This window comes from Squalius cephalus (genome assembly GCF_949319135.1).
Source record: "Squalius cephalus genome assembly, chromosome: 18".
NCBI lineage: Eukaryota > Metazoa > Chordata > Actinopteri > Cypriniformes > Leuciscidae > Squalius > Squalius cephalus.
Window position 1 is genome coordinate 7,823,801 of NC_137139.1, and position 24,938 is coordinate 7,848,738.

At 37.7% G+C, this 24,938-nt stretch overlaps 1 protein-coding gene across 2 annotated transcripts in view; it reads left to right on the forward strand.

Moving 5' to 3' along the window:
* Positions 1 to 535: 535 nt before the first annotated feature.
* LOC307145379 (protein NLRC3-like) overlaps positions 536 to 24,938 on the forward strand; it is a 36,023-nt gene continuing 11,620 nt past the window's right edge. Inside the window, exons 1-7 of one of the 2 annotated variants that reach the window (XM_079848457.1) lie at positions 536 to 628; positions 2,818 to 2,920; positions 3,526 to 3,680; positions 4,053 to 4,163; positions 4,814 to 6,718; positions 21,639 to 21,812; positions 22,331 to 22,504. In XM_079848457.1, coding sequence (XP_079704583.1) covers positions 3,571 to 3,680; positions 4,053 to 4,163; positions 4,814 to 6,718; positions 21,639 to 21,812; positions 22,331 to 22,504 — 2,474 coding nt within the window. In that variant the 5' untranslated portion in view covers positions 536 to 628; positions 2,818 to 2,920; positions 3,526 to 3,570. The remainder of the gene's footprint in view (positions 629 to 2,817; positions 2,921 to 3,525; positions 3,681 to 4,052; positions 4,164 to 4,813; positions 6,719 to 21,638; positions 21,813 to 22,330; positions 22,505 to 24,938) is intronic. The other variant, XM_079848458.1, reaches the window with a different exon arrangement.

Below are 24,938 nucleotides of genomic sequence, written 5' to 3' on the forward strand. Positions count from 1 at the left end.
AAATATCTGAATTAAGTTGTCTGAGATTACTGCACGTTCTTGTGTTCATTGGAAAGGGGAGATATATTAATACTCAAACCATGATCAGCAATGCAGTGATTGCCTGGCGGCAGGACAGCAACGTATAACATCATATTTAAAAAGAACATATCATACTGACGAAAAACTTGAATTTCTGGACCTTTATAAGGAAACAACCAAGCGACAAAAACAACATAAAAGTTATAATAGATAAATGAAATGTATAACGTTTGATACATGATTCCCAGTTATTTCTATTATTTCATGATTTCTAATATTTGTACAAGCTTTACATTTTTATTTCAATGTTGTAATTAGCAATTAATTGTATTTTACCTGTGAAGCAGATTTGTTACGAGAGCATTAATTAAAGTTTCTTAAGGGTCAAGTACATTATTCTCATGGCACAGCAAACAGATTTTTTTATTTTTTATCAGCATCTGCTGCTGCATCAAGCCACTCCCATAATGCACGGCTGTGTTAAAACAGGTTTGGATCGAAACTCTACAGGGGTGTGGCAATCGTGGGTGGACCAAATCACTTGCTACTCACCAACAGACCAAAAGATGCCATGCCATTTTAGAGAGAGAAAAGCTTATAATTCAAGGTAAGATTGTTTAATTTTTATACATGTATATATTTATTTATTTATTCGGGACAGTGTACATTAATGAACAATCTTACACTTCTGTACAGACTGTAAATGAGCCAGATTATAGCATAAATGCTCATTTTCATCTGTAGTCCCGAGGCAGGAAGACAACAACACAAAAGAATAATATGACAATATACAATATCAGTCAAGAAACACATTAATACATTAACACGCATTCAGACAAATTACATAAATAAAATTAGTCAAAATGAGGACATAACTGGGAACTTTTAAGAAACTGTTTAAGGTGCTTTTTAAATGTGCAATAAGTGGGACATTCTCTAATGTGTGTTGGGAGGCTGTTCCAAAAGTGACTTTCTCTGATAGACAGAACAGTGTGTCCAAAGGTTGTTTTTCTTGTTATAGTTCCTGTTTTCTGTTCCATAAGTCTTTACAAAAAGGGTTAGTATGTTTGTTGTTGCTTGTAGATGATTCATATTTCCTGTTCCCCTTGTGAAAAAGAAGTTTATTAAATTGTTTTTTTACTTCTTTTAAACTAAAAATAAAAAAATATATACTTTCAGTCTACATTTTACATACTTCTCAGAAATATACTTTATGTACTTCTCAGAAAAGATTACACTAAAGTGTACTTGACTTATACTGCAGAGAAAAGTCCAAGTATATTTGGCCTGTACTTATGCTCAATCTTTTGATCGAGATATACTTAAAAGTATAATTAAGTATTCAAAGTATTCTTGGTTTGTAGTTGTGTTAACTCTTTTGATCGAGTAGCCTAAATATACTTTTTTTTTTACATAGTTTTTTCATATACAGTCTTATGAAACTTACATTGTTTGAAAATATTGATTCAAATATTGATATAAAACAGATATGTTTCTAATTCTCCGTATCTGAATTTTTGTGTAGGCTAGTCCACTGGTAGTGTACATAGAAATGTACTCTAATTCTACTTTTCCCCTCCATTGACTGAATTTTCCAGCTATCCATGTTTTCACTGTTATACGGTAGGGGGCGCTATGACACATCTTCTGGTACAGAATCTCTGGATCAAAACACAGGATAAGCAGCAGCTGAAACAAGTGATAGCAGATTGTTCATGCAAATGTAAAATAACGTGATCATCAAACAGCATGTAAATCAAAAGTGCTTAATGTTACCAAATTAAATGTCGAACCCATGAAGAGAAAACGACTCTGAAGCTTCATCAGTTCAGATCTATGCCATCTGTGTTTTGATCATCGTTCTGAATCTGATCAAGGCCTTTGACAAAAATGTGATTTTCTCAACTTTGTTTAAAATGTTGCCTTTCTTTATGAAACTAACAGACATTCAAAAGTGTTGATAAAAAAGGATACATTAAGCTAATAAAATGTTTTTAAAATCAGTTAAAGTACAGTGAAAGGTATTTTTCAAGTATATATATATATATAAAAATCTAAATTTGAACACAGTAGTATACTGCAAGTGCAAAAATAATATATAAATAGTAAACTATAAGTATAATGTTACATTCACTTAAAGAAAACTTACAAGTATCCTTGCAGTATAAAGTACTAAACACGTTTACTGAGTACACTTCACTTCAACTAAAAAGAAAATGTACTATGTGTATTAAAATAGTAAACTACTTTAAGTAGTAACTAAGTAAGTAATAAGTAAGTATACTTATAAGTTCACTTGTAGTACAGATGCATTACAAATGAGAAACCTAGTTGTGTACTGTTACACTCATAGTACACTTAAATATATACTTTTATGTACTAAAAGTGGGCCAATTTAGTCCCAAGCAGTATTTAAATAGTACACTTACAAGTTTACTACAAGTACACATTGATATTAATATACTTACTACATAAAGTATACTTAAAAATATATTTGAACATTACTTGAGTATACTTCATAAAACTAACTTGAAGTATACTTTTTTTGTAAGGGTCCTTGCTTTGTTTTCCTCTGTTATTGTTTTTAGTTGGTTTGTTCGTTCAAATAATTCCCCTGCACCGTTTTACGTCTCTCATCTCTTCCGTTCCTGACAAATGTTACAATAACAATATAAGTGTCACAACACAGAAGGAAACAGACAGGTGTTATAGTGATAAGTGTTTATTAAGGTTGGTGACTTGTTGACTGATGATGGTGACTTAGCTGGTGAAGATTGACGTGGATTCTCTGTGCAGGTGACGAGTGAACAAGAAGACAGGAGATCTGGAACAGGACGACGGATCGAAGACGGGCAGAAGACTGGAAGTTTGACGAGACAAATCACAGTTAGGTAGACAGGTAAGGAGTCTGACAGTGAACAGTGGTAACAGCAACAAGACCAGACAGAGTGGATGGTGAACTGGGAATATGTAGGCTGTGTTAATGAGGGAGTGCAGGTGCAGCGAGTCAGTACTCTGGTGATTGTGACCGAGTGGGCGGGTCCTGGTGATTGAGTGATGATTGGGGCTGTGACGGTGTGGCTGACTCTGCATCTAATATAAATATAAATAGCATCTAATAACTATTTACACTTAGTGCAATTAGTGGCAGACACTGCACCTCAGTGTATTGTTGTGGACATGAGGGCACCACATCCAATTTCAATTATAGGCCAAATATATACCCAGAAAACACTATTAAATACCCATTATTTCCATTTCATATTTCATTATTTACATAATTTCCTCTGTTCAAATATTTTCTTAATTTTTATTTAAAATAATGAGTTTTTAACTCATTATTTTAAAATTTTAACTCGGGTTGGTCACATCAAAAGCTAGCTCCACCAACCTTACTTTCTAAAGTCTGGATGGTCCCTTTCATTTTTGGGACTGAGATACTGAATTATAAACTGAAACAAGAAACTGAATTATATTAGCATATTAAATGGTTTTCTTTTGCAGGTAGTACCTGAATTATTTCTACGTTTTACGAATTATATCACTAGAATGAGACGGAGAGCAGAATCTCCTGTTTCCAGCTGTGTGTCTGTGAAGAGTAACGACTCAATTTGTCAGCCTCCTAATCTCAGTAATGGAACAGTGACCTCTAACACCAGGTATGATGTCGTTAGTATCAGAAACTAAACTGAATTATAAAGATTTAGCAGATGGTTTACTTTAGTATTGACACATGCTCTGTGTTTCTGTTCTGTAGTGTTTTCACATTCCTATGTTTACTTCTTAGTTTGATTTGTTGCCATAGTGTTTGATTATTCCTCACCTGTTCTATGATTATTTTGTCATCATGAGTGTATAAGTAGCCTTCTGTTTCCTTGGTTCACTGCTGATCCTTGTCTTTTGTGTTAAGTACAAAGCTGCTACATTTGTGTTTTCCTTTTGGATTATCTTCTTGTGTTTTTATCTCCCTTGCCTACACTGTGGACAAGTATATAAACCCTGAATCACGTCTTTGCTAATTAAACCACCAGAATGAGGCAGAGAAGAACATCTCCAGTATCCAGCTGTGTGTCTATGAAGAGTGATGAATCCATTTGTCAGCCTCCTGATCTCAGTAATGGAATATTGACCTCTGATCCTGAGTGAGTATAAACATGCAGGTATAATTTTGTCCTGGGATTGAATTACTGTTGTATTGAGAAAAAAGAAACTAGAAAATCTGATGTTTTATGCACCTTAAAGGGATAGTTCACACAAAAATGAAAATTAGACCATGATTTACTCGCACTGAAACCATCCTAGGTGTATATGACATTCTTCTTTCAGACGAATACAACTGGAGTTATATTTTTAAAAATTCCTGGCTCTTACAAGCTTTATAGTGGGAGTCAATGGGTATATTTTTTAGGAAGTCCATCAAAGAGCCGTTTCGAGCACTTTTATCAAGGATAGATGCGCTTTGATGGACTTCCAAAAAAATATACCCATTGACTCCCATGATAAAGCTTGGAAGAGCCAGGACATGTTTAATATGACTCCGATTGTATTCGTCTGAAAGAAGAATGTCATTTACACCTAGGATGGCTTCAGTGTGAGTAAATCATGAGCTAATTTTCATTTCTGGGTGAACTATCCCTTTAACACTCAATGCCATGTTTTGATGAGCTGGTTTTCTTACCAACAATAAAAATCTCATATAATATTAGGTATTTTCTGTATATTATTCTGTTTTTTTTTTTTGTTTTGTTTTTTTTGTCTTGTGTCTTATTTCTTTCTCCTGTCCCTGCAATAGTGAGGGAGATGATCTGAGCTGCCACATCAGGCAGAATAACAAAGCAGCAGCTCTACAGACACACACACTGCTGCAGGATTCTCATATACCAGCAGATGATGTCCTGCATAGAGTAAAAGAGTCTCACAAAACCAGAATGAAGAACAAGTATGAGACCTTATTTGAAGGAATCAAATTGCAAGAGAATCAAACCCTGCTGAACAGGATTTACACTCAGCTCTACATCATACAGGGAGAGAGTGAAGGAGTGAATGTAGAACATGAGATTATACAGATGGAGAAAACAGCCAGAACAAAGCACTCTCAAGACACTCCAATCTACTGCAATGACATCTTTAAAGCCTCACCTGAACCAGGATGTGAGGAGAAAGTCCAAATCAAGACTGTACTTACTAAAGGCATCGCTGGAATCGGGAAAACCGTCTCTGTGCAGAAGTTCATTCTGGACTGGGCCGAGGGAAAAGCCAATCATGATGTAGATTTCATGTTTGTGCTTCCATTTCGAGAGCTGAACTTGATCCGAGATCATCAGTACAGTCTTCACAGACTTCTGCTGGACTTTCATCCCGAACTTCAAGATCTGGACTCAAAGATTTATGAGAAGTGTAAAGTTGTGTTCATCTTTGATGGTCTGGATGAAAGCAGAATTACGCTGATGTTTTCAGATCCTCAGAAAGTTTCTGATGTGACTGAGACTTCCTCAGTGGGTGTGTTGACCTCAAACCTCATTAAAGGAGATATTCTTCCATCCTCTCACATCTGGATCACCTCCAGACCAGCAGCAGCCAGTCAGATCCCTTTCAAATTCATCAGCCGTATGACAGAAATTCAGGGATTTAATGACCCTCAGAAAGAGGAATATTTCAGGAAGAGAATCAGGGACGAGCATCAAGCCAGCAGAATCATCTCACACATCAGAAGAGCAAGAAGCCTCCACATCATGTGTCACATACCCGTCTTCTGCTGGATCTCATCCACTGTGCTTCAAAACATCCTGAAACAAGAAGACAGTGCAGAAATCCCCAAAACTCTGACTGAAATGTACATCCACTTCCTCCTCATTCAAACTCATATGAGGAACCAGAAGTATGAAGAGAGAGATCCAGACAAACTCCTGGAGTCAAATAGAGAAATGATTGTGAAACTAGCTGAACTGGCTTTTAAACAACTGATGAAGGGCAATGTGATGTTCTATGAGCAGGACCTGAGAGAGAGTGGCATAGATACCACTGATGCCTCGGTGTATTCTGGGATTTGCACTGAGATCTTTAAGGAGGAATCAGTGATTAATCAGAGGAAAGTCTACTGCTTTATACATCTGAGCTTTCAGGAGTTTCTTGCTGCTTTCTACGTGTTTTACATGTATATCACTAAGAACATGCAAACACTGAAACCTCAGTTTCAGTGGCTCTGGTTTATGAAGAACTCACTTTGTGAGCTGCTAGAATCAGTAGTTGACCAATCCTTGTGGAGTAAAACTGGACACTTGGATCTTTTTCTGCGGTTCCTGCTGGGCATCTCACTGGAGTCCAACCAGAGACTCCTACAGGGTTTTCTGAGACACACAGAGAACACCTCAGAGAGTATCAAGAGAACCGCTCAGTACATTAAATCCACAATCAGAGATTATGATGAAAATTTTGTTATCTCAGCTGACAGATCAGTCAATCTGCTCCTCTGTCTGTTGGAATTGAATGATCAGACTCTTCACAAAGAGATTCTGGACTTTGTGAAATCAGACAAACAATCAGAGAATAAACTTTCTTCTACTCACTGCTCAGCAATTGCCTACATGCTTCAGATGTCAGAGGAGGTGCTGGATGAGCTGGACCTCAAGAAATACAACACATCAGAGGAGGGCAGGAGGAGATTTTTACCAGCTATAAACAACTGCAGAAAAGCTCTGTGAGTATTCAGTTATGTGATCTGATTTGTATAATAAGGGGCCTATATAAGGACATTTTTTCTAACTATTAAATCTTTTATGATAAATTCTTAAATGTAATAAAAAAAAAAAAAAAAGAAAAAAGAATAATAAGACACTATAAGGCTGTTACCAATCAAATGAAATCACCCAAATAAATCTTTGCAATGCAGAGGTGGCATAGACAGTGCATATGAAGTTGCAGTTAGTTTGTTTAGAACTATTTTTGTTGGCGAAATTGTGCAAAAACAGCCAATACTGACAATATTGTCCAAAATGTATGTCACTAATATTAAGTTAACCATAGCCTATTTATTTATTTATTTATTTTATTTTTTATTAATTTATATTCATTAATTTATTATATACCTTATGTATTCTGAGGAACATCACTAGATGGAAAACAAAAGATCTTTTAACAAAATAAGAAAAAAAAAAAAAAACCATCCTTATTAAAAGTTGACACTTTTGACACGCTCTTTTGTGTTTCCTTCGTAAATTAAAAATCAGTAAATGTTTCCAGCAAAAACAGTTTGTCATAAACAGGCAGACGACGGAAATAGTTTGAATGTCTTGCTTTTACTGAGAATCAAATAAAGCTCCTTTGGGGAAGAAAGACAAATGAAACAGAGAGTCAATTTACACCAAGTGCAAATAGCCGTAATTTTGGCAGAGGCTAGCCTATTTAGACTACCTCCACCCACCATTGTCTGATCGAGCCAGAAGTTGCCGGTGATAACTGAAGCAGTGGAGTGGAGAGAAAGGCTGGTGGTGTTATTTCTTGATGCGACCAACCTGAGTTTGAATACGCCTTTTTACGAACTCATCCTTTACCCATCGCATATGAGCTCATAGAGGCATTTATTGTAAATCAAAATTAGGAAATATTTGAAAAGTGGAAATGAAGTGCCTAAACAGGTTTTTAATAGTGGGAATAAAAAGTTTAATGAGGATGGTTAAAGGGTGTAGGGTACGTTGGTGCATTGCTGCCACATTAATATTATATTTTCCACTCAATTAATATTATATTTTCCACTCAATTATGTCAAAATGACGAGATATGTAGTTTAAACAATATATTTTCTCATAATAACAAGATGCTGCGGTTAAAACTAAATTTTTCTCATGAAACATAATTTTCTCATAATGACAAAATGTTTGGTCATTAAAATAACATATTTTTCTCATTAAAACTGTTCTTTCACAATAACGACATGCCATAAAAATACCTTCCTCTGTAGCCTGTATCAATGGCAGTGCCCATAGCATGGGATTGTTGTGTATTGATGTACAGTTCATTACAGATACTTGATCTAAACGAGGGGTTCTCAAACTTTTTGGGGCCATGGACCTCTTATAAGTTAGGCTTAATTAATAAGTTTGATTAATAATATTTAGGGGTTTAGGCGGGACCATCAAAATAAAGTGTTATCAATTATTGATTTCCATATGTGGGCGGGCATGAAACACCCCTTTCCGCCGATTGGTCGACCAAAGATCAACCCGTGCCTCTTTAGTTCTTCCACAGTTCCAATAATAGTCCTCCGCTTCTGGACGGATTCTTAAACTGTTTATTACTAATAATCTCTCTCTCATCCAACAACAGGACTAAGGAAAGTTTTGACACAAATCGCACTGGGCAGGGCCTAGAAGGGGTTTCTTCTCTATAGGCATGGTTTCGACAACCAGAGAAATATCAGTTGTTTATTTCAGAAATATTAATGAAGGTTATCTCGCATCTGTACCCACATTACCCATCAGCCTACTTCTTTGGCACACCAATGGTTTTATTTAGCTGTCCAACTAAAATCGATGTGGCAAAGCTGCCTGACCCACTGGACAGTGCGGAGATGCATTTACAATACGCTGAGTTTTGGACAAGGGATTAAGTTGAAATATGTTAGATATGAAACGATTATAAATGACATTATTTTGTATCAATGTCAGTTTACAAACAGCACTTTTCTACTTTTTATAATTTCAATATTAAATTGAAAAATTAATGAACGCAAAGTACACGGACCTCACTCCCGCCGTCTGACTGGTTTCTTAAATGAGGACAGTACAGTATAGTACTTCTAACTCCTTAAGGTAAACGGGTTGGGGTGGATATGGAAAGTTGAAATATTGAATTGAGTTATTCATGGTCACTCAAGATAAGACGAAGGTATCATTCAGCCCTGCAAATTATTTAATGCTCAAGTAAAGCCAACAAATAAAGCTAAATAAAATTTAAATCAAATGATGGATGCTTTACCGTCAACACAACCCTTCGTTATATTTCGGACTTGGCTAACGTTTACTTTATATTCTTTTAAGAATAAGCAAACCGTTTTGCTCTGATTGGTCCTGTTTATTCATAGTCAACTGTTTTCTATAAATATGTTTGAATTGCCTAACGTTTATTCAGCTAATGCTTGACCTGTTTATAATGTGCAATGATCAAATGCAAAGACATCATGTCACAAATGTAAACACTTTTTTTTCTGTGGGATTAAATATCATATTTGGATATTGGAATAAAACATTAAGTAAGTTTTTTTTTTTACTGTTTTCTAAGGATTTCTTTTTAATTTTAGACTAATTGACTAGTAATTTCTAAACCTCAGTTTAAACGACAAATGTCAAATTAGTCGATGAAGATTATGAAGATAGGCGTGTGTTTGTGTGTGTCTTGCATTCTCAAAAAATTGTGCATTTTCTTTATTGAATTGACAGGCCATGGTCTATTTTTGTGCCTGGCCATAATTCCTTTAAAGGAATCTTTCAATAGGAATATGATTCCAAGCCTTTGAGCTCTGCCGAAATGAAAGTGCAGTACCAGTACCTGTTTGCTTGGGCGGTGGCCATAGGGAATAGTGTCACTGACAGCTCGCTGGTGCGTCCTTTGGGGAATCTGACTCTGGCAGTCTGGAGAGTCATTACTTTGAGTTATTAGTCACAGCTGATAAGACATGCATTCCCCTCAGTATGGCGGAGTGGGTATTTGTTCCCCATAGCGTCTTGTCAGATGCAATGCGAGTTCCCAATCGAAAGGGAACGTCTCCGGTTACAAATGTAACCATGGTTCCCTGAGAAGGGGAACGAGACCCTGCATTTTGTTGCTATGCTTCTGAGATGCCTGCTACATCTCCTTCAGATGGAGAATTTAATGATGTGTTCCTCAGGCGCCCTTTTATACTCATGGTCACACTGGTAGTGATGTCATAGGCTGATGCTTAGACATGTGCTTCATATACAGTTTCTCATTCCCCTTCTCAGGGAACCATGGTTACAAAGAGATGTTTTATTGGCATAAACGGTATCCCCATTTATAAATATGCACTTTTTAATAATAAAGCACAATTTTATAATTTTTAGCCTACCTTATTTTCCGGAAAATAAGTCCCACCTATGTCTCATGCAACATGTTAAACTTGCCCTTAGACACTTACCAACAATTAGACAATTTAAATTGAACTTTTTCTGGAGCGTGTTGCAAAAATTAACCAGAACTCAGTGAAAACTTGTAGCACAGATGTGAGAAATACATTTATAAAATCCCTTCAGTGTCTACTTTTTTGTGTGTATAGCCTATTTGATGTTAAATGCATTATATAAGTAACTTTGGAAAATAAGTCGCAGCACATTTCAGATGATAGAAAACGCAACTTAAGGCCCGTTCACACCAAGCACGATAACTATAAGGATAACGATAAAGATAACTATATATGCGTCCACACCAACGAACGATAACGGTCTTTTTATTCTAAGCACGCGCGCGCGCGCCCCATTTTAAATGCGCGAGACCTTTAAATTAGAATGGATTCTGATTGACTGTCAGTGTTTTATCGTTTGACAGCTGAAAAAAAATCGTTCTGAAAGTGATCCCAACGATATCGTTCCTCATATCTTTATCGTTATAGTTGTGGTGTGAACTCTGTTATTCTTTAATATGGAGAACGATTTTTAGAATTATATCTTTATCGTTATCTTTATAGTTATCGTCCTTGGTGTGAACGGGCCTTTAGTCTGGAAAATATGGTATAGCAAATCATTTTGTGGACCCCGTGGCTATTGGTCGCGGACCCCATTTTGAGAACACCAACAACAGTTTACAATTAGGAATAATGTTATAATGTTATTCCGATGAATATTTCATTATCCTCTTTAAGTATAGTGGCTACATTTACATGTAACCAGATAATGAGTTAGTGATCGGATTGACGGCTCAATCGAACTGTAAACTTTCATGTAAACACCTTAATTGATCCGATTGAGCTCGATCCAAAATGAAATTTCGATCGGATTGAAAGGGGTGGTTTAATCCTATTCTAATCCGATCAAGAGAACATGTAAACACGATCGGATTGAAAACCGAAACTGAAAGGACTGCGTATGTGCAATGACATTGAAATAACGTACTGATGTATGACGCACGGAACGAGCTGTTGTTCCTGTTGAATAAAGTGTCGTACAAATGAGTGTCCTGTCATCCTAAAATTCTCCTTTCACTCAGTGTCTGTGAAGTGGAGCAGAACAACGTCCCGGCAGTCCTTGTTTCGGATTCCCATCCACAGACGACGGTTTTGGGCGTAGGGAGGGACATTTTTACTATGTGATAAATATATGCAGCACGCATGGCACAAAGGTTAATTTGCTCATTATCTCCAAATTATGACCAGAAATGGATAAATATTAAGTCTGCTGTTTAAAACAAATAAAGAACCAATGTAGGAGAATAGTTAGTATGCGCAAACAGTGGGAAACTCTGTATATTTGTGCAGTGTGTGCATATCAAAAAATCCCTCGCCCTGGCCATAGTGGTCAAGCCAAGCTCCCAGGTTAAGACCACGGAGGAGCCCTGGCTCCCTGAACTCCTGGCACCTCCCTGGTTCCCCAAAATACCTGTACCTCCCTGGTCTCCTGTACTACTGGTACCGTCCTGAAGGCTAACTAGCCTGTCCTTATCACCCTGGTCAACTGCCTATCTCCTGCCATGACTCCAGGACGCCTCCCTCCCTCCCTCCCTCCCTCCCTCGACCTTCAAGCTAGGGTGACCAGATGAGATTGGCTGAAATTTGGGATGGTGTTCGGGGGGGCTACTATGGTATCATAGTCCTACTATGAAAAAACAAAACAATGACTGTTGTAACAGTGCGTAAATCAGACCTTTCAGGCTATAGCCTAATGCTAAACTAAATTGCTGGTCATTAAATAAGAAAACTAAATAATTGTGTAGATGATTTGCTTTGTGTAACCCGACATCAGACATTAGGCCGAAGTATTTTTTTGCACACAGTGCCGCGACCAATCAATCACTCCTTTACGACTGGCTGGCAGAGATATTTTTGCTTTTTAGCGGCGTGTTGGGGTTCCGGTACACCAGCCATGTCAACGAAGAATGAATGAAAATTAGCTTATTAATGCATATCTAAATTTGTGCCTACAGTATCTTTGTAGAACTTCAAAAATAGAAACAAAAAAGATGCTGCAGCCAATGAGCAGCTGGCGGGGGCTGGCTGCAGGACGACTCAACCTCCACGGACAGTTTTTAATGTTTTATCAGACAATAACTCCTCAAGACTTTGCTTTAGTATAATTTTCGGGACAATTAGGGCCGGATTCGGGACAACAGCTTAGATTTCGGGACTGTCACGAATTTTTCGGGACGTCTGGTCACCCTACTTCAAGCATACATGACACAATACTTATTTGAAGAGGACATTGAGAGACCAGCTGTAGCTCTATTAATGTGTAGACCAGTGGTTCTCAGTTTGGGTTTTAGCGACCCAACGCTCTGCACATTTTGTCTCCCTTATCTGCCCTAGACCTTTTGTGCTTATATATTTTATTTCTGTTACAGACTTGCAGGCTGCAATCTCAGTGATGCATGCTGTCAAATTGTGGCCTTACTTCTACAATCACCAGACTGCCCCCTGAGAGAGATGGATTTAAGTAATAATAACCTGCATGATCCACAAATTAATTATTTACAATTTTTAAACTCCCTGAGAGAGACAGACCCGCAGGATATAGGAATGGAGCTGCTTTTTGATGGACTGAAGAGTCCACAATGTGTAATGACAAACTGATAGGAAACAAGTGCGAGTGCACAATAAGTTTATTTTGTAATAAACACTCAGGGTAAATGACAGATACAGTATTCTTCTTGATGAGATCGTCAGTGCACAGCCAACAGGAGATCGCCAGGAACACAGCAAACAGGAGAGCGTGACACAGGGGCTGAGACAGGCGATCCTCAGTGAGTGGGTGAGTGAAGAATCCGTAGTGAGATCGACCGTGAAGAATCCGTGGTGACATCGACAATGAAGAATCCGTGGTGAGATCGACAATGAAGAATCCGTGGTGAGATCAGCAGTGAGGAATCCAATCCAGCACAGTGCAGGCGAAACACGAGGAAAACAAACAGGAGCAGGCACGCAGACGGGGATTCATCAAACAACGATCTGACAAACATGGGACGAAAGACAGGGCATTAAATAGGCTGTGATAATTACAATCAGCTGTCGCAGATCAGGATGATAGGGAGATCAGTGACAACGCCCACATGAAACAATGAATGAACTGAGACACACCCACACACTCACACACACACACGTAAACACACAGACTAGAATGAGACAGCGGATCTACCAACCGTGACACAATGTCAACTAGAAAAACTGAGGTATGTATTATGAAATTAAACATTCACACATGTGCCTTCTGCCCTGTTCCTGACCTAGGAAGTTGTAAGCCATGTTCAACAGAAGAGTAGATGTAGGAGACCACTTCAGTAGAGGTGGTTTTACAGAATTGGCTAGGCGTGACTCCTCATTTTATAACTCCACCACATGCCACTGCACTTCAGGGATAACTGTATGGAGAAAATGCCTACTAAGTATGCAACCCTCAATGGATAGGACCAGGCAGCTGCAAAATGCAGTCTTGTTCCGTGTTGTTTTTTTGAGGTACCTTTAAGTCATAGGTGTCCCTGTTCCTGGAGCTCTACCTTCCTGTAACGTTTAGCTCTAACCCTAATCGAACACACTTGAACCTAAATAAGATCTACAGGAACACTTAATAATAAAAGTGTGTTAGAGCAGACTTGGAACTGAACTCTGCAGGAAGTTAGATCTCCAGCAACAGAACTAAACAAGCACCTTAAGGTTTGTTGTTTATTCTGTGGCTTATTCAGGCAATTTCATGGATCTGTTTGTGGATCTCTCTTGATCCCATTCTTTAATCTTGAGTGCCCTGTTACTCTTACCACCTTAAATTAATGGCCCCTAAGACATGGCAACATTGCAATGTACAGCTCTGCAGAAAGGTGAACACCCCTGCTTTAGAGCCCCGTGCTTCTATTCTGCAAAAAAACAAAAACAAAAATATCTTTATTCCACATACCCACTGCACAGCAAAGTTTATATTAGGGCTGGAGCTAAACTCAGAGAGATACATTTTCTTGACTTGACAAATGCTTTAAATAAAGATGTAATCTTTTGACCACACCTATTTTCTATTCTGTTCTTCCTTGTTTTATAAATTATGAGCTTTGCCTGTCCAAAAAGAAAATTGAGCTGTTGCCATTTAGGGCCCTATCTTGCACCCAGCGCAATTGACTTTGTACACCGACGAATGTATCATTCCTATTTTGCACCGGACGCACAGCGGACTTTTTCCTCCACAGACGCACGTCGGTAAATTAGGGAATTAACTTGGGCTCCCGGGGGCGGTTCAGCGAAAAGAGGAGGCGTGTTCCGGTACAAACGTTCCCTGGTGAAATCTAGTCTAAAGTCAGTGACGCGTTATTCAGATGCTATTTTAAGGGCGCATGCTTGGCCATAAAGTAGCGTGTGCACAACGTGCATACACTTTTTTCTTCTCTCATCTACACAGACGCAGCAGTTCCCATTTTTTGCAAACCATACATAATTACAAGGAAAAATATTACCACGAGCGAAATCATTGTGGTGTCCATGAAAATGTGAAAAAAATAGGCTTAAATCTAGCTTACACATTTACCCAAATTATACCTTTACCCAAAGTTAAACACGCCTGTTTAACTGAAGCTAATTTGGGTGGGTTTCTCCATCCCCATACAATGTCACTTCTCCGCCATTATAACAGCAATCCGCCATGGAACAAGTGTGCCTGCTTTTAAAGGGAATGTGAGATGATGCTCTGATTGGTTTATTTCACGTTACGCCCAAACCACACCTATGAGTAATGTAGCTACTTCAGACCAACCCATTTTAGATTTGCGTCGGGCACAAGAGTAATTTATCCCGCCGGTATAATAGCAACAGCGCCCGAGATCCGCCCACGAAGTTACTTGCGTTTCACGTTTGTTACTTGCGTTTCAGATCGTTAAAATAGGGCCCTTAATCTTTTACCTTAGATTGTACCCTGCCCCCAAAATAAAAAAACATCTGGTGTAAACTTTCCCCCGCATTTACCACACACACAGAAAAAAAATGAAAAACGTTTGAAGTCTTACACACTCCAAAATACAATGAAAAATAGTTTCTCTGGATAAACACATTTATTATCAGTGTTTTGATTAATCACTGAAACAAATGTGTTAACAAGCACAGCACCATGTAATATTCTCTATTGTAAGTCACCAGATTGTTTTGTCAATAATGGTTTGTACAGCACCCTCCACACTGGCTTCATTTCCTCTTTCAACCTGAGTTTATCCCTCCACACTGTGTCAGCCCTATCATTTAGTGTTCCTTTATTAAAAACATTCACAAAACATTTATAACTCACTTTTCCTTCTACTTCATTCAGCTCTAAATTTTGCAGTCCGTTGAGATCCAACAAAGGACCTGACATTTCTTTTAGGTCTGGTATAATCCCAATTTATGGAAATGAGTCTCTTATATCCACTATGGTTAGTAGGGGTGACCCTGAATAGTCGAATATTCAATGCTTCGATAGGAGGAGTCTGATTCGACTACCAATCTCACGGTCGAATCTTCGCAGAGGTGTTATGAAACGAGGATCATGCCATTTTGGCTATATGGGGGTGCTCAATGTCTGATTTCACATCTAACTACTGGTTTTCTGCCAATAAGTTAATATACAGCCTATTATGATAATGCTGTAGGCCTAAATAAAAATGTGAAAAGAAAGAAGAAATAAATATTTTTTAACTTGCGTGAATAAATCCAACCACCCCTGTGACAGTTTTAAGTTTCACTTTCCATGATCCGTGACCGACAGAGGAGCATCTTGGCGGCAGGGATTTAAATCTTTAACAATGTCTGGGATAAGAAAATCTACAGTGTGGATGCACACCAAAAAAAGATACTCTCCAAGGCTGGATTTAGCATCAGGAAAACCATGATCTCTCTTCTGTCTGCCAACATTAAGTTGGTTTTCCTCGGGACATTCTAAAACGCTTAACGTAAAAAACGCTTTTAAAACACTCGAATGGCACTTTAACATGGCTTAATGTATATTAAGACAGTGATGTTAAAAGACCAAAACTCAGTAAAGACTATACTAAGCACACAATGTACAGAAAAGCAGATGAGCGCAGAATATGAACGCAATGCGTTTTCTAATAACGGATTTATATGGGAGGAAAGTGCTTAACGTGTAATTAAACACATTGCGTTCATATTCTGGGCTCATCTGCTTTTTTGTAAGCTATATAGTCGGCTATGCTTTATTAATAAGGTGTGTGCAGAATTTGATCTTTTAATATAACTGTCTTAAGCAGTTAAGCGTTTTTCAAGTTAAGCGTTTTAGAATGTAACGTAAGTATACTTTATTGCACACACAATTTGAAAAGACCCAAATGTTTTTTTGAGATAAAAAAAAATAAATAAAAAAAAATCCCTTTAAAAAGACACAATTCTGGCTATACTTTCGTTATTTTAATAATTTCTTTATTTTATTTTATTTATTGATCACTCAGGGTTATCTAATTTAACTATTTGTGACTTGTATTTTGAATATATGTTCCCCTGTACTTTAGGCATCTTGCACACATTTGTTCTGCACCTTGTGACTTGATTCTGACTTATTTCGTTTCGTATTTCACTTATTAGAAAGGTATATTCTGTTCTAATTTAATTCTGTAAATTAATTGTTGATCATTTTTCGGTGCATCGATGTTGCGCTGTACTTTGAGTGTGCTCGCACAGGCAATTTAGTCTATTTAATTTGATTTTCCGACATGTGAAATGCAAATCATGTCTGCAGTGTGGCCTTTCTGCAGTTATTTATGTTATTTCTTAGTTTTATTGATCCAATATGTTTTTATACATTTTCTTCTTTATCTTTGTGTGACGTTCTGTACATCATGGCTTTAAAATGTTACATTTTAAAAACCTTCCCTCTTCCAAATCATCCCACTAGGGAATTTTGGTAGCCCTTCCTCCCATTTCCCAACGGCCAGTGCTTCACTCTTCTTCCAATTAACTTTTGCAGCTGAAATGATCCCAAAATCATATTAACAGAAATCAACTAGTTAATGTCTTGTTGCCTATTTACCATGATCATAATTAGCTGATAAGCTTTTCATCAGCATAAGCATAAGCTGAAATTTGATGTATTTCGTGATACAAGATTACATCTTTAATCTTGTTTCTTAGTTTATTCAGCATTGGGTCAATAGCTAAAGAGTCAAGCATACCAGATAGTGCACAACCGTGATCCCTCTACTAACTTTAAAAGGGTAACACACTTTTATCATACCAATAAAATTAGAACTAAAACCAAAAGCTTCTAGGGTGTTCCATAGATACTGGTGTTCAACTCTGTCAAATGCTTTTCCTTGGTCAATATATATTAAACCCTAAATTTACCCCCTAAAAGACTTAAAACATTTCATATGAGACATTTTCTGTGATTGACCTGCCCGGCACAGAATACGTCTGGTCAAAATGAATGACCTGCCCCATCATTTGCTTTAAGTCTATTAGCCAGAGTCTTAGAAAGGACTTTAAGATCAGAACATAACAAACTCACAGGTCACGAGTTCTTGGTCTCCTGCAAATCACCCTTTTTAGGTAGTAATGTGATCACAGCTCTACTACAACTCAAAGGCAAAGAGCCATCAGCCAAACTTTCATTTATGACTGCCAGCAATTCCTTGCCCAGGACAGCCCAAAATTCTTTATAAAACTTAACAGGAGTTTTATTCCATGCCCTTCAGAGCATTCAAAAGCTCCTCTTCAGAAAGAAGCATCTCCAACTCTGCTTTTGAGTCCTCCAAGACATGTGGCAATCCTTCATAGAAGCCAGTAGATAACTCCTCGTCCTTTCTGTATTCACCACGATACAATTTGTCATAGAATTGTAGAGCTTGTTTCTAATATCAGATGCCTTTGTTAATTCTTGCTCATTTTCATTGCATAAGGAGTGAACATAATGACTCTGACCATTCTTCTTTTCAAAACTAAAGAAAAACTTAGATAGGGCATCCATTTGCGTTCAATTCTGAAAGAGAGATTGGACCAGAGCCCCTTGTGGTTTAATGCCAAGCAAATCTGCAAGAATTTATTTGTGTTCACATACATGCACTAGAGAGCGTCCGTTAGTGCGCATATTTGGAGAAATATTGATTTATAATCATGTTTGCAAAATAGAAAAAATACTAATTTCCCACTGAATTATGAGATCTGATGAGCTAAAACGGCGTACATAGCAAGCTCTGTCTCTCCTCTTCCTAATTTGCGTCAGATTTGACTCATCGCACACTCATTCATCTCTAGAGCCATCAATCATCTTATGTGTCAACGTGACCCTAATTCCTGCCCTTCTACATTAGCTGTCCTGTACAGTTCCTTGTCCTGAGCTCCATGAAGAACAAACCAAAGAAACATTTCTACACGCGAAATAATAAGCTAATAAACATAGATAACAATGGCATATGGTTTGTGTGTGATTTTCATGCGTTTTGGGCTATTTTCATATCATTAATGGATGTTGGAATTATAAATACTAAGCAGGTGTGGCGATTAGCTCCATATAAAATGCTAAATATAACATTTTAACATCATTATGAGACTAAGTAGGTAATACAAACACTTATTTGTTGTTTAAAGTGAGTTTTGAGTGAAAGTGTAATATTAATCTTTTAAATTGTGTTATGTAGCTTGATGCTAATTGTAGCTCTAATGCACCTGTTGTGCCAGGAGCTATATTCTATTTCAGGAGCTATAATCTATTTTGTTAAAAGAATTCACATGAGGTCCCAAGAACACTTTTTTGTTTTATTTTCTAGAAAGACTTCAGATAATAGGTGGATTAATGTATAGTGGGATGAAAGTGGTGTAGATGGGCATTTAATGCCAGAATAGAGGTTAATAATGTCTGAAAACAAACAAAAGATTAACGATAAAAGAATTATGAAGATTAAGTATCATACCGGCAGAGGTGAGAACAAAAGAGCAATAATTGAGCAGTTCTCCTCGCCAGACATTAGACATGAGACTGCAAATGGGTGTTTAAAAGGTCAATAAAATATTGCATCTTATCAGCCTTCTCTAAAAACTTACCTGACATGATCTTCTGAAATTATTCACAGAATGCATAGTTTTAGAGATATCATCCTCAGATTTGAAATGAGGCATAACCACACTTGTGGCTTGAGCTTCATTGTGTTTCTGAGTGTCTATAACACAGACTGGGTAAGGATTTTTTTTTTCTCTATTATATACCCACGTGTCATCTTACACATCTTACATTATTATTTAGATCACCCCATATTTCACATAAGCTATGTGTCTCAATTAATTATTTTAAAACACGACTTGAAGCAACAAGAGGTTCCATATGATTTCTGTCTAATCTATTATTCTCTATAATTCTCAATTAAAGGAGAACTCCGGTCAATTTTAACATTGAGCTCATTTTTTTGTACATTTGGAGTGCTGTCAATACAGAGAACAACGACAAAAATCGGTGTTGCCTACACCGAGTTATTCTATTTTTAAAATTTGCACCCTGTTGACTTCAATGGGGCAAGTTTTAAACCTGCTATTAGCCTCTTAACATCCTTGATGTGTCATTACAAGTGCACAGGTCATGTGAGTGATTCCTTCAGAGTGAACACGAGTGAATCTGACTGCAGAAGATGTGAAAGATATGTATAAAAATGATGTTATTTAAGCCAGCGCAAATACCTGTGTTTACATCCTGTTTTCGGTTGAAGTCCAAAGTAGTCGATTGCCGAGTTCATGCGCATAGGTTTAGTTACCTATGATCACGCGTGTGAACTCGGCAATCGACTACTTTGGACTTCAACCGAAAACAGGATGTAAACACAGGTATTTGCGCTGGCTTAAATAACATCATTTTTATACATATCTTTCACATCTTCTGCAGTCAGATTCACTCGTGTTCACTCTGAAGGAATCACTCACATTTTCTGTGCACTTGTAATGACACATCAAGGATGTCACAATAAACAAACTTTATCCACTTCCACCAACAACACTTGCTTTTCTTAGCAAATCCAGAGGTCTGCAATGTCTTTACCCAAATGATCAGATTGGAGAGGCAGATTAGTGGCTGTTCGGATCTTTTTAATTCTTCAGCCATCCGAATGGGCTAGTGACAGGCAGCACACATGGCACGACTCGTGTTTGTCATTAGTCTTGTATTTTTATTTTTATTTACAACAGACCACAGGTCATAAACCTGAAATAAGAAATAAACCAGTGTTACAAATATATCCATTGAATATAATGCAAAATAAACAAACGAAGTAGTTACAATAAAATAACTAGAACTATTTCTGCTGTAAATAAGAATACACTATTATATAATCTCCTATACAGTCTTACAGAGCTGCGTCAGAACACCGCTGAAACTACATTTCCCATCATGCATTTCAGCGCACCTGCGCAGAGTACAGCTATCACACGAGTCAGCAGGCAAAGTGCAATAATCATTATAACACTTCAATTCAATGTTTTACTAAATGCAACTCCGTCGCCTACCACACAGCCGACTGCTACATTAGTTTACTTGGTAATTTGTTAATTATCCAGCATTCGAACATATCGCAAACCGAGAGAACTGAACAGTACACGCGCTAACTTAAACTACAAATTAAGTCTCTCAGCACGGACTAAGCGCAGCCAATGTCAACAATTACACAAGTACGAAACTTTAAACATTCCTAAATTAAAGTACAGCAGACCGTAGCTCATGGTAAACATTTCAAAAGGTTCTAAATTCGCTACATACCAACGGGCTGTGTGCTCCTGACGATGGGTTGTGAATAAACAATGGACGCGTCGCTACTCCCTTTACGTTTTTTATGAAGCTTACGGCGAAACTGCGCATACTCATACCCAAATAACCATCACGCAACAAATAATCATTATGAACTAAATATAATTTGCTTAAATAAATCCCTTTTGTATACATACATATATATATATATATATATATATATATATATATATATATATATATATATATATATATATATATATTTAAATCCTACTATTCCCAATATTTTAAGCAGAATTTTTTATAACCATGAATTTTACCAATATATTTTTTCTAGTGACCCAAAGAACCGAACAGTGGCTCTAACATTCCTATTAGTCCCTACAATTATTCAGTGGTGCCTTTTGGACTGACCAACCCCCCAGTTGTCTTCCAAATTCTGTCCTGCATGCTCTGCATGATATATTAGAAACTTGGGAATCAGTCTTAGCCAGTCAGTCTTTCTAATGGCTTTTTCTACTTGTCCAATTGCCAGACAGAAAAATCATACAGGATGTTTTGTTGTTTAATTAATTTATACTTTTGACCTAATTTGTGTCTCTGTTTTGTGAAACTTGCTCTATAATTCCTCCTATTCTCCAGTGATTCCTCCTATTTGATTTTGAGATTTATTAATTTCAGAAATGTGACCTCTTTAGTTTTTGTTGCTTTGTCTAGATTGAGCAACTGTAATCTCACTGATCAATCCTGCGAAGGCTTGGCCTCAATTCTACAATCATCAAACTCTTCACTGAGAGAGCTGGACCTGAGTAATAATGACCTGTATGATTCAGGAGTGAAACTGCTCTGTGTTGGACTGAAGAGTCCAAACTGCACACTGGAGATATTGAGGTATTTAAGAACATTACTTGGATTGTACAAAAGATTATTAAGTTACATTTGTCCTTTATCATTAATTATTAATTCCCAGATCAAAGTGTTTATCGGCATTTACATTTATGTAAACCACACTGACATTTCCTGTTCTCTCTCTATGTCTTTAGATACAATACATGTATAAAGTGTGTCTGACAGCAAAGCTTTACTCTAGATGAATCTGTATTGAATCTGATGGATAAAATATATCTGCTAAATGGGCCATATATTGAAGGTTGAATGGTATATGACATAAATCAGTATGAGAAGGAAATTCTTGTCCAAGCACTCAAGGTGGCTTGTAAAAACATTGTGAGAACATTACATTGAGGAAGTCTTGCTTAAATTCATAAGGAGACATTCTAGGGTACCTTGCTATCTGACTACATGTACAGTAACTTTATATACTGCATGACATTACCTGGAATGTTGATGATATTCTCTGGTCTGACCCAGACTAGAGGCTGTAAAAAGTGTTTTGTGTATCTTTGTAGATTATCTGGCTGTATGGTGACAGAGGAGGGATGTTGTTATCTGTATTCTGCTCTAAGGTCTAACCCCTCGCACTTGAAAGAACTGGATGTCAGCTACAATAACCCAGGATACTCAGGAATAAAGCTGCTCTCTGATTTACTCAATGATCTACACTGTAAATTGGACAATCTCAAGTATGTTGGGCATTAAAAATCACCTTTTCCAGTGTTTATGTGGGTGTAAAGAAATGTATGTGTACATGTGTGGATGTTATAACATGTAATCCACTGTCTTTAGAGTTAATATAGTATATTACAGTTTAACCCTCTGGGGTCCGAGGTGTTTTCTGGGCACTGGAGGTGTTCTGACATGCTCTGACATTTGTGCTTATTTCTGTTACTTTTAACATTTTCATGACTAAAGTCGGATTACACTGTATTCAGCACAAACTCTGCTACACTAATATGTCAGCAGCATGTATGTAAAAGTCTTAGTCACTCAGATAAGGCCATAAAACCCATACTGACTATTTGTTCACAAGACTTTTGAAAATTGTATCACGTAGTCTAGAGTTTTGTTTTAAAACGATGTGAAAAACATCCTGCCCACTCATTCACATAAAACAATATATTGCTTTAAAATTTGTAAGACATGTTTTGTGTAAGATAGCTCTATGCAAGGAGGTGTGAATCATCATGAATGTTGATGTGTTTCACACCTGGGAAGACAAAGACCCTCCCATAATGATCCTATCAGGTGGGACTGTGAGGGAACTATAAACAAAGAATGAGGAGAGATTTAAAAAAGAATGGCTTTTTGATTGTTTGGACTTATTTACAACACAACATAGTCCTTAGATACAAAAGATAAAGAGGCACATTGAGCACACTGACCTAAACAAGTCAAGTCATCTTCATTTATATAGCGCTTTTAACAATGTAGATTGTTTCAAAGCAGCTTTACAGAGATAAACGTATGATTTAAGGTAACAGAGATTGTTTTGGCTTTATAGCGGTTCTTTAATAGAGTTATTTTCCAGCTAAAGTTATTTTTGAATGATTCGCTTCCGTCGCAATGAAAATTTGTTATTAAATTAGGGGCCGCTAAGACGACACCATTCTCTTTACACAGACTTTAAACGTGAACCTGTGATAAATGCTGATGGCGTTCACATGAGCATTAAGAATTGGTTCTATAGTTATGTGCGTTTGAATATATGTGTGCAGGTTTGTAATTCCCTACAAAATCAAGCCTAAACAAAGTACTGGTCTTTCCTTATAAGTTTTGATACAGAATTTTATTTATCACTTTGGGGTAGGTACGCGAAACAAATTTTCCGACAACGTTTTATCTGTAGAGTGGTAAAGGGATCCTCCATAGGTAGAGACTAAACAGACACGTGAACAGTCACACACCTTTGTGCCCATTTCCAATGTGTTTGCTTCAGTTTACCATGTTCATGTACAGAGACTCGTGTGAATGTTTAAAGGCCCACTGAAGGGTCTTGAAACGCGCAGGTTTGTTTGATGTGTTGACGTAATTTTACATTGACGTAAAAACAGGAAGCTAAGGCGGGACATATTGAATGGCTTCTCCCTCTTTTCAAACAGCCAATAGTGTTTAGTTTGTCTCAGACTGCAGTCATACTGTCATGATGAAAGACAGGAAGCAAATGCAAGTAAACTCTTTATCGAGAAAAAAGTTAACAGTAGAATAAAGGCTCCAGCTGATGGCAGGTGGCGCAGGGACTTCAATGGTCAGTACAGGACAGATGAGACGGTGAGTTGAGTGCGCTGGTGAGTGACGGTGAGAAGTCCACACGGTGACGTAATCCACAGGGAACACTGAACAGGATCAATGAAGCACGAGACTGGAAAACGCCGAACAGGAACGAAAACAGACATGCAGCACGGAGGACCTCAAACAACGATCTGACAAAGGAGATGAGAAATGGGTGAGTATTTAAAGATGAGTGGATTAACTGCAGCTGGCGCCATGAGTGAGATCAGCTGTTCGCTGATAGATGATGATTGCCGGTCACGCCCACTCACACACACCCACACACATGTAACAACATAAACACGAGACAAGCAGGAAACAATGCCGGGGCAGGCGGATTAATATGTGAACGAAACACAGGCTTAATTTTAGATACATGAAAGGCGGGATGAATTCTCCTGTACGTTGGAGGAAGATTGAGGCGGACTGCCACCGGACTAATGATTTTGGTGACAGTGAACGGGCCAATGAATTTGGGAGCAAGCTTATTAGAAACGGAGTGGAGAGGAATGTTCTTGGTAGAAAGTCACACTTTTTGACCAACGATGTATACGGGAGGCTTAGACCGGTGGCGAACGGCTTTAGCCTTGGTGCGCGCCCCCACTTGGAGTAGAGTCTCACGGGCTCTAGTCCATGTGCGGTGACACCTCTGGACGAAGGCGTGAGTGAAGGGAACCGCGACTTCGGATTCCAGACTGGGAAAAATTGGTGGCTGGTACCCTAAACTACACTCAAACGGAGATAGGCCCGTCGATGACACTGATAACGTATTGTGGGCGTACTCCACCATTGACAGTCGTTGGCTCCAGGATGAAGGATTCTTGGAGACCAAACATCGCAACACCCTTT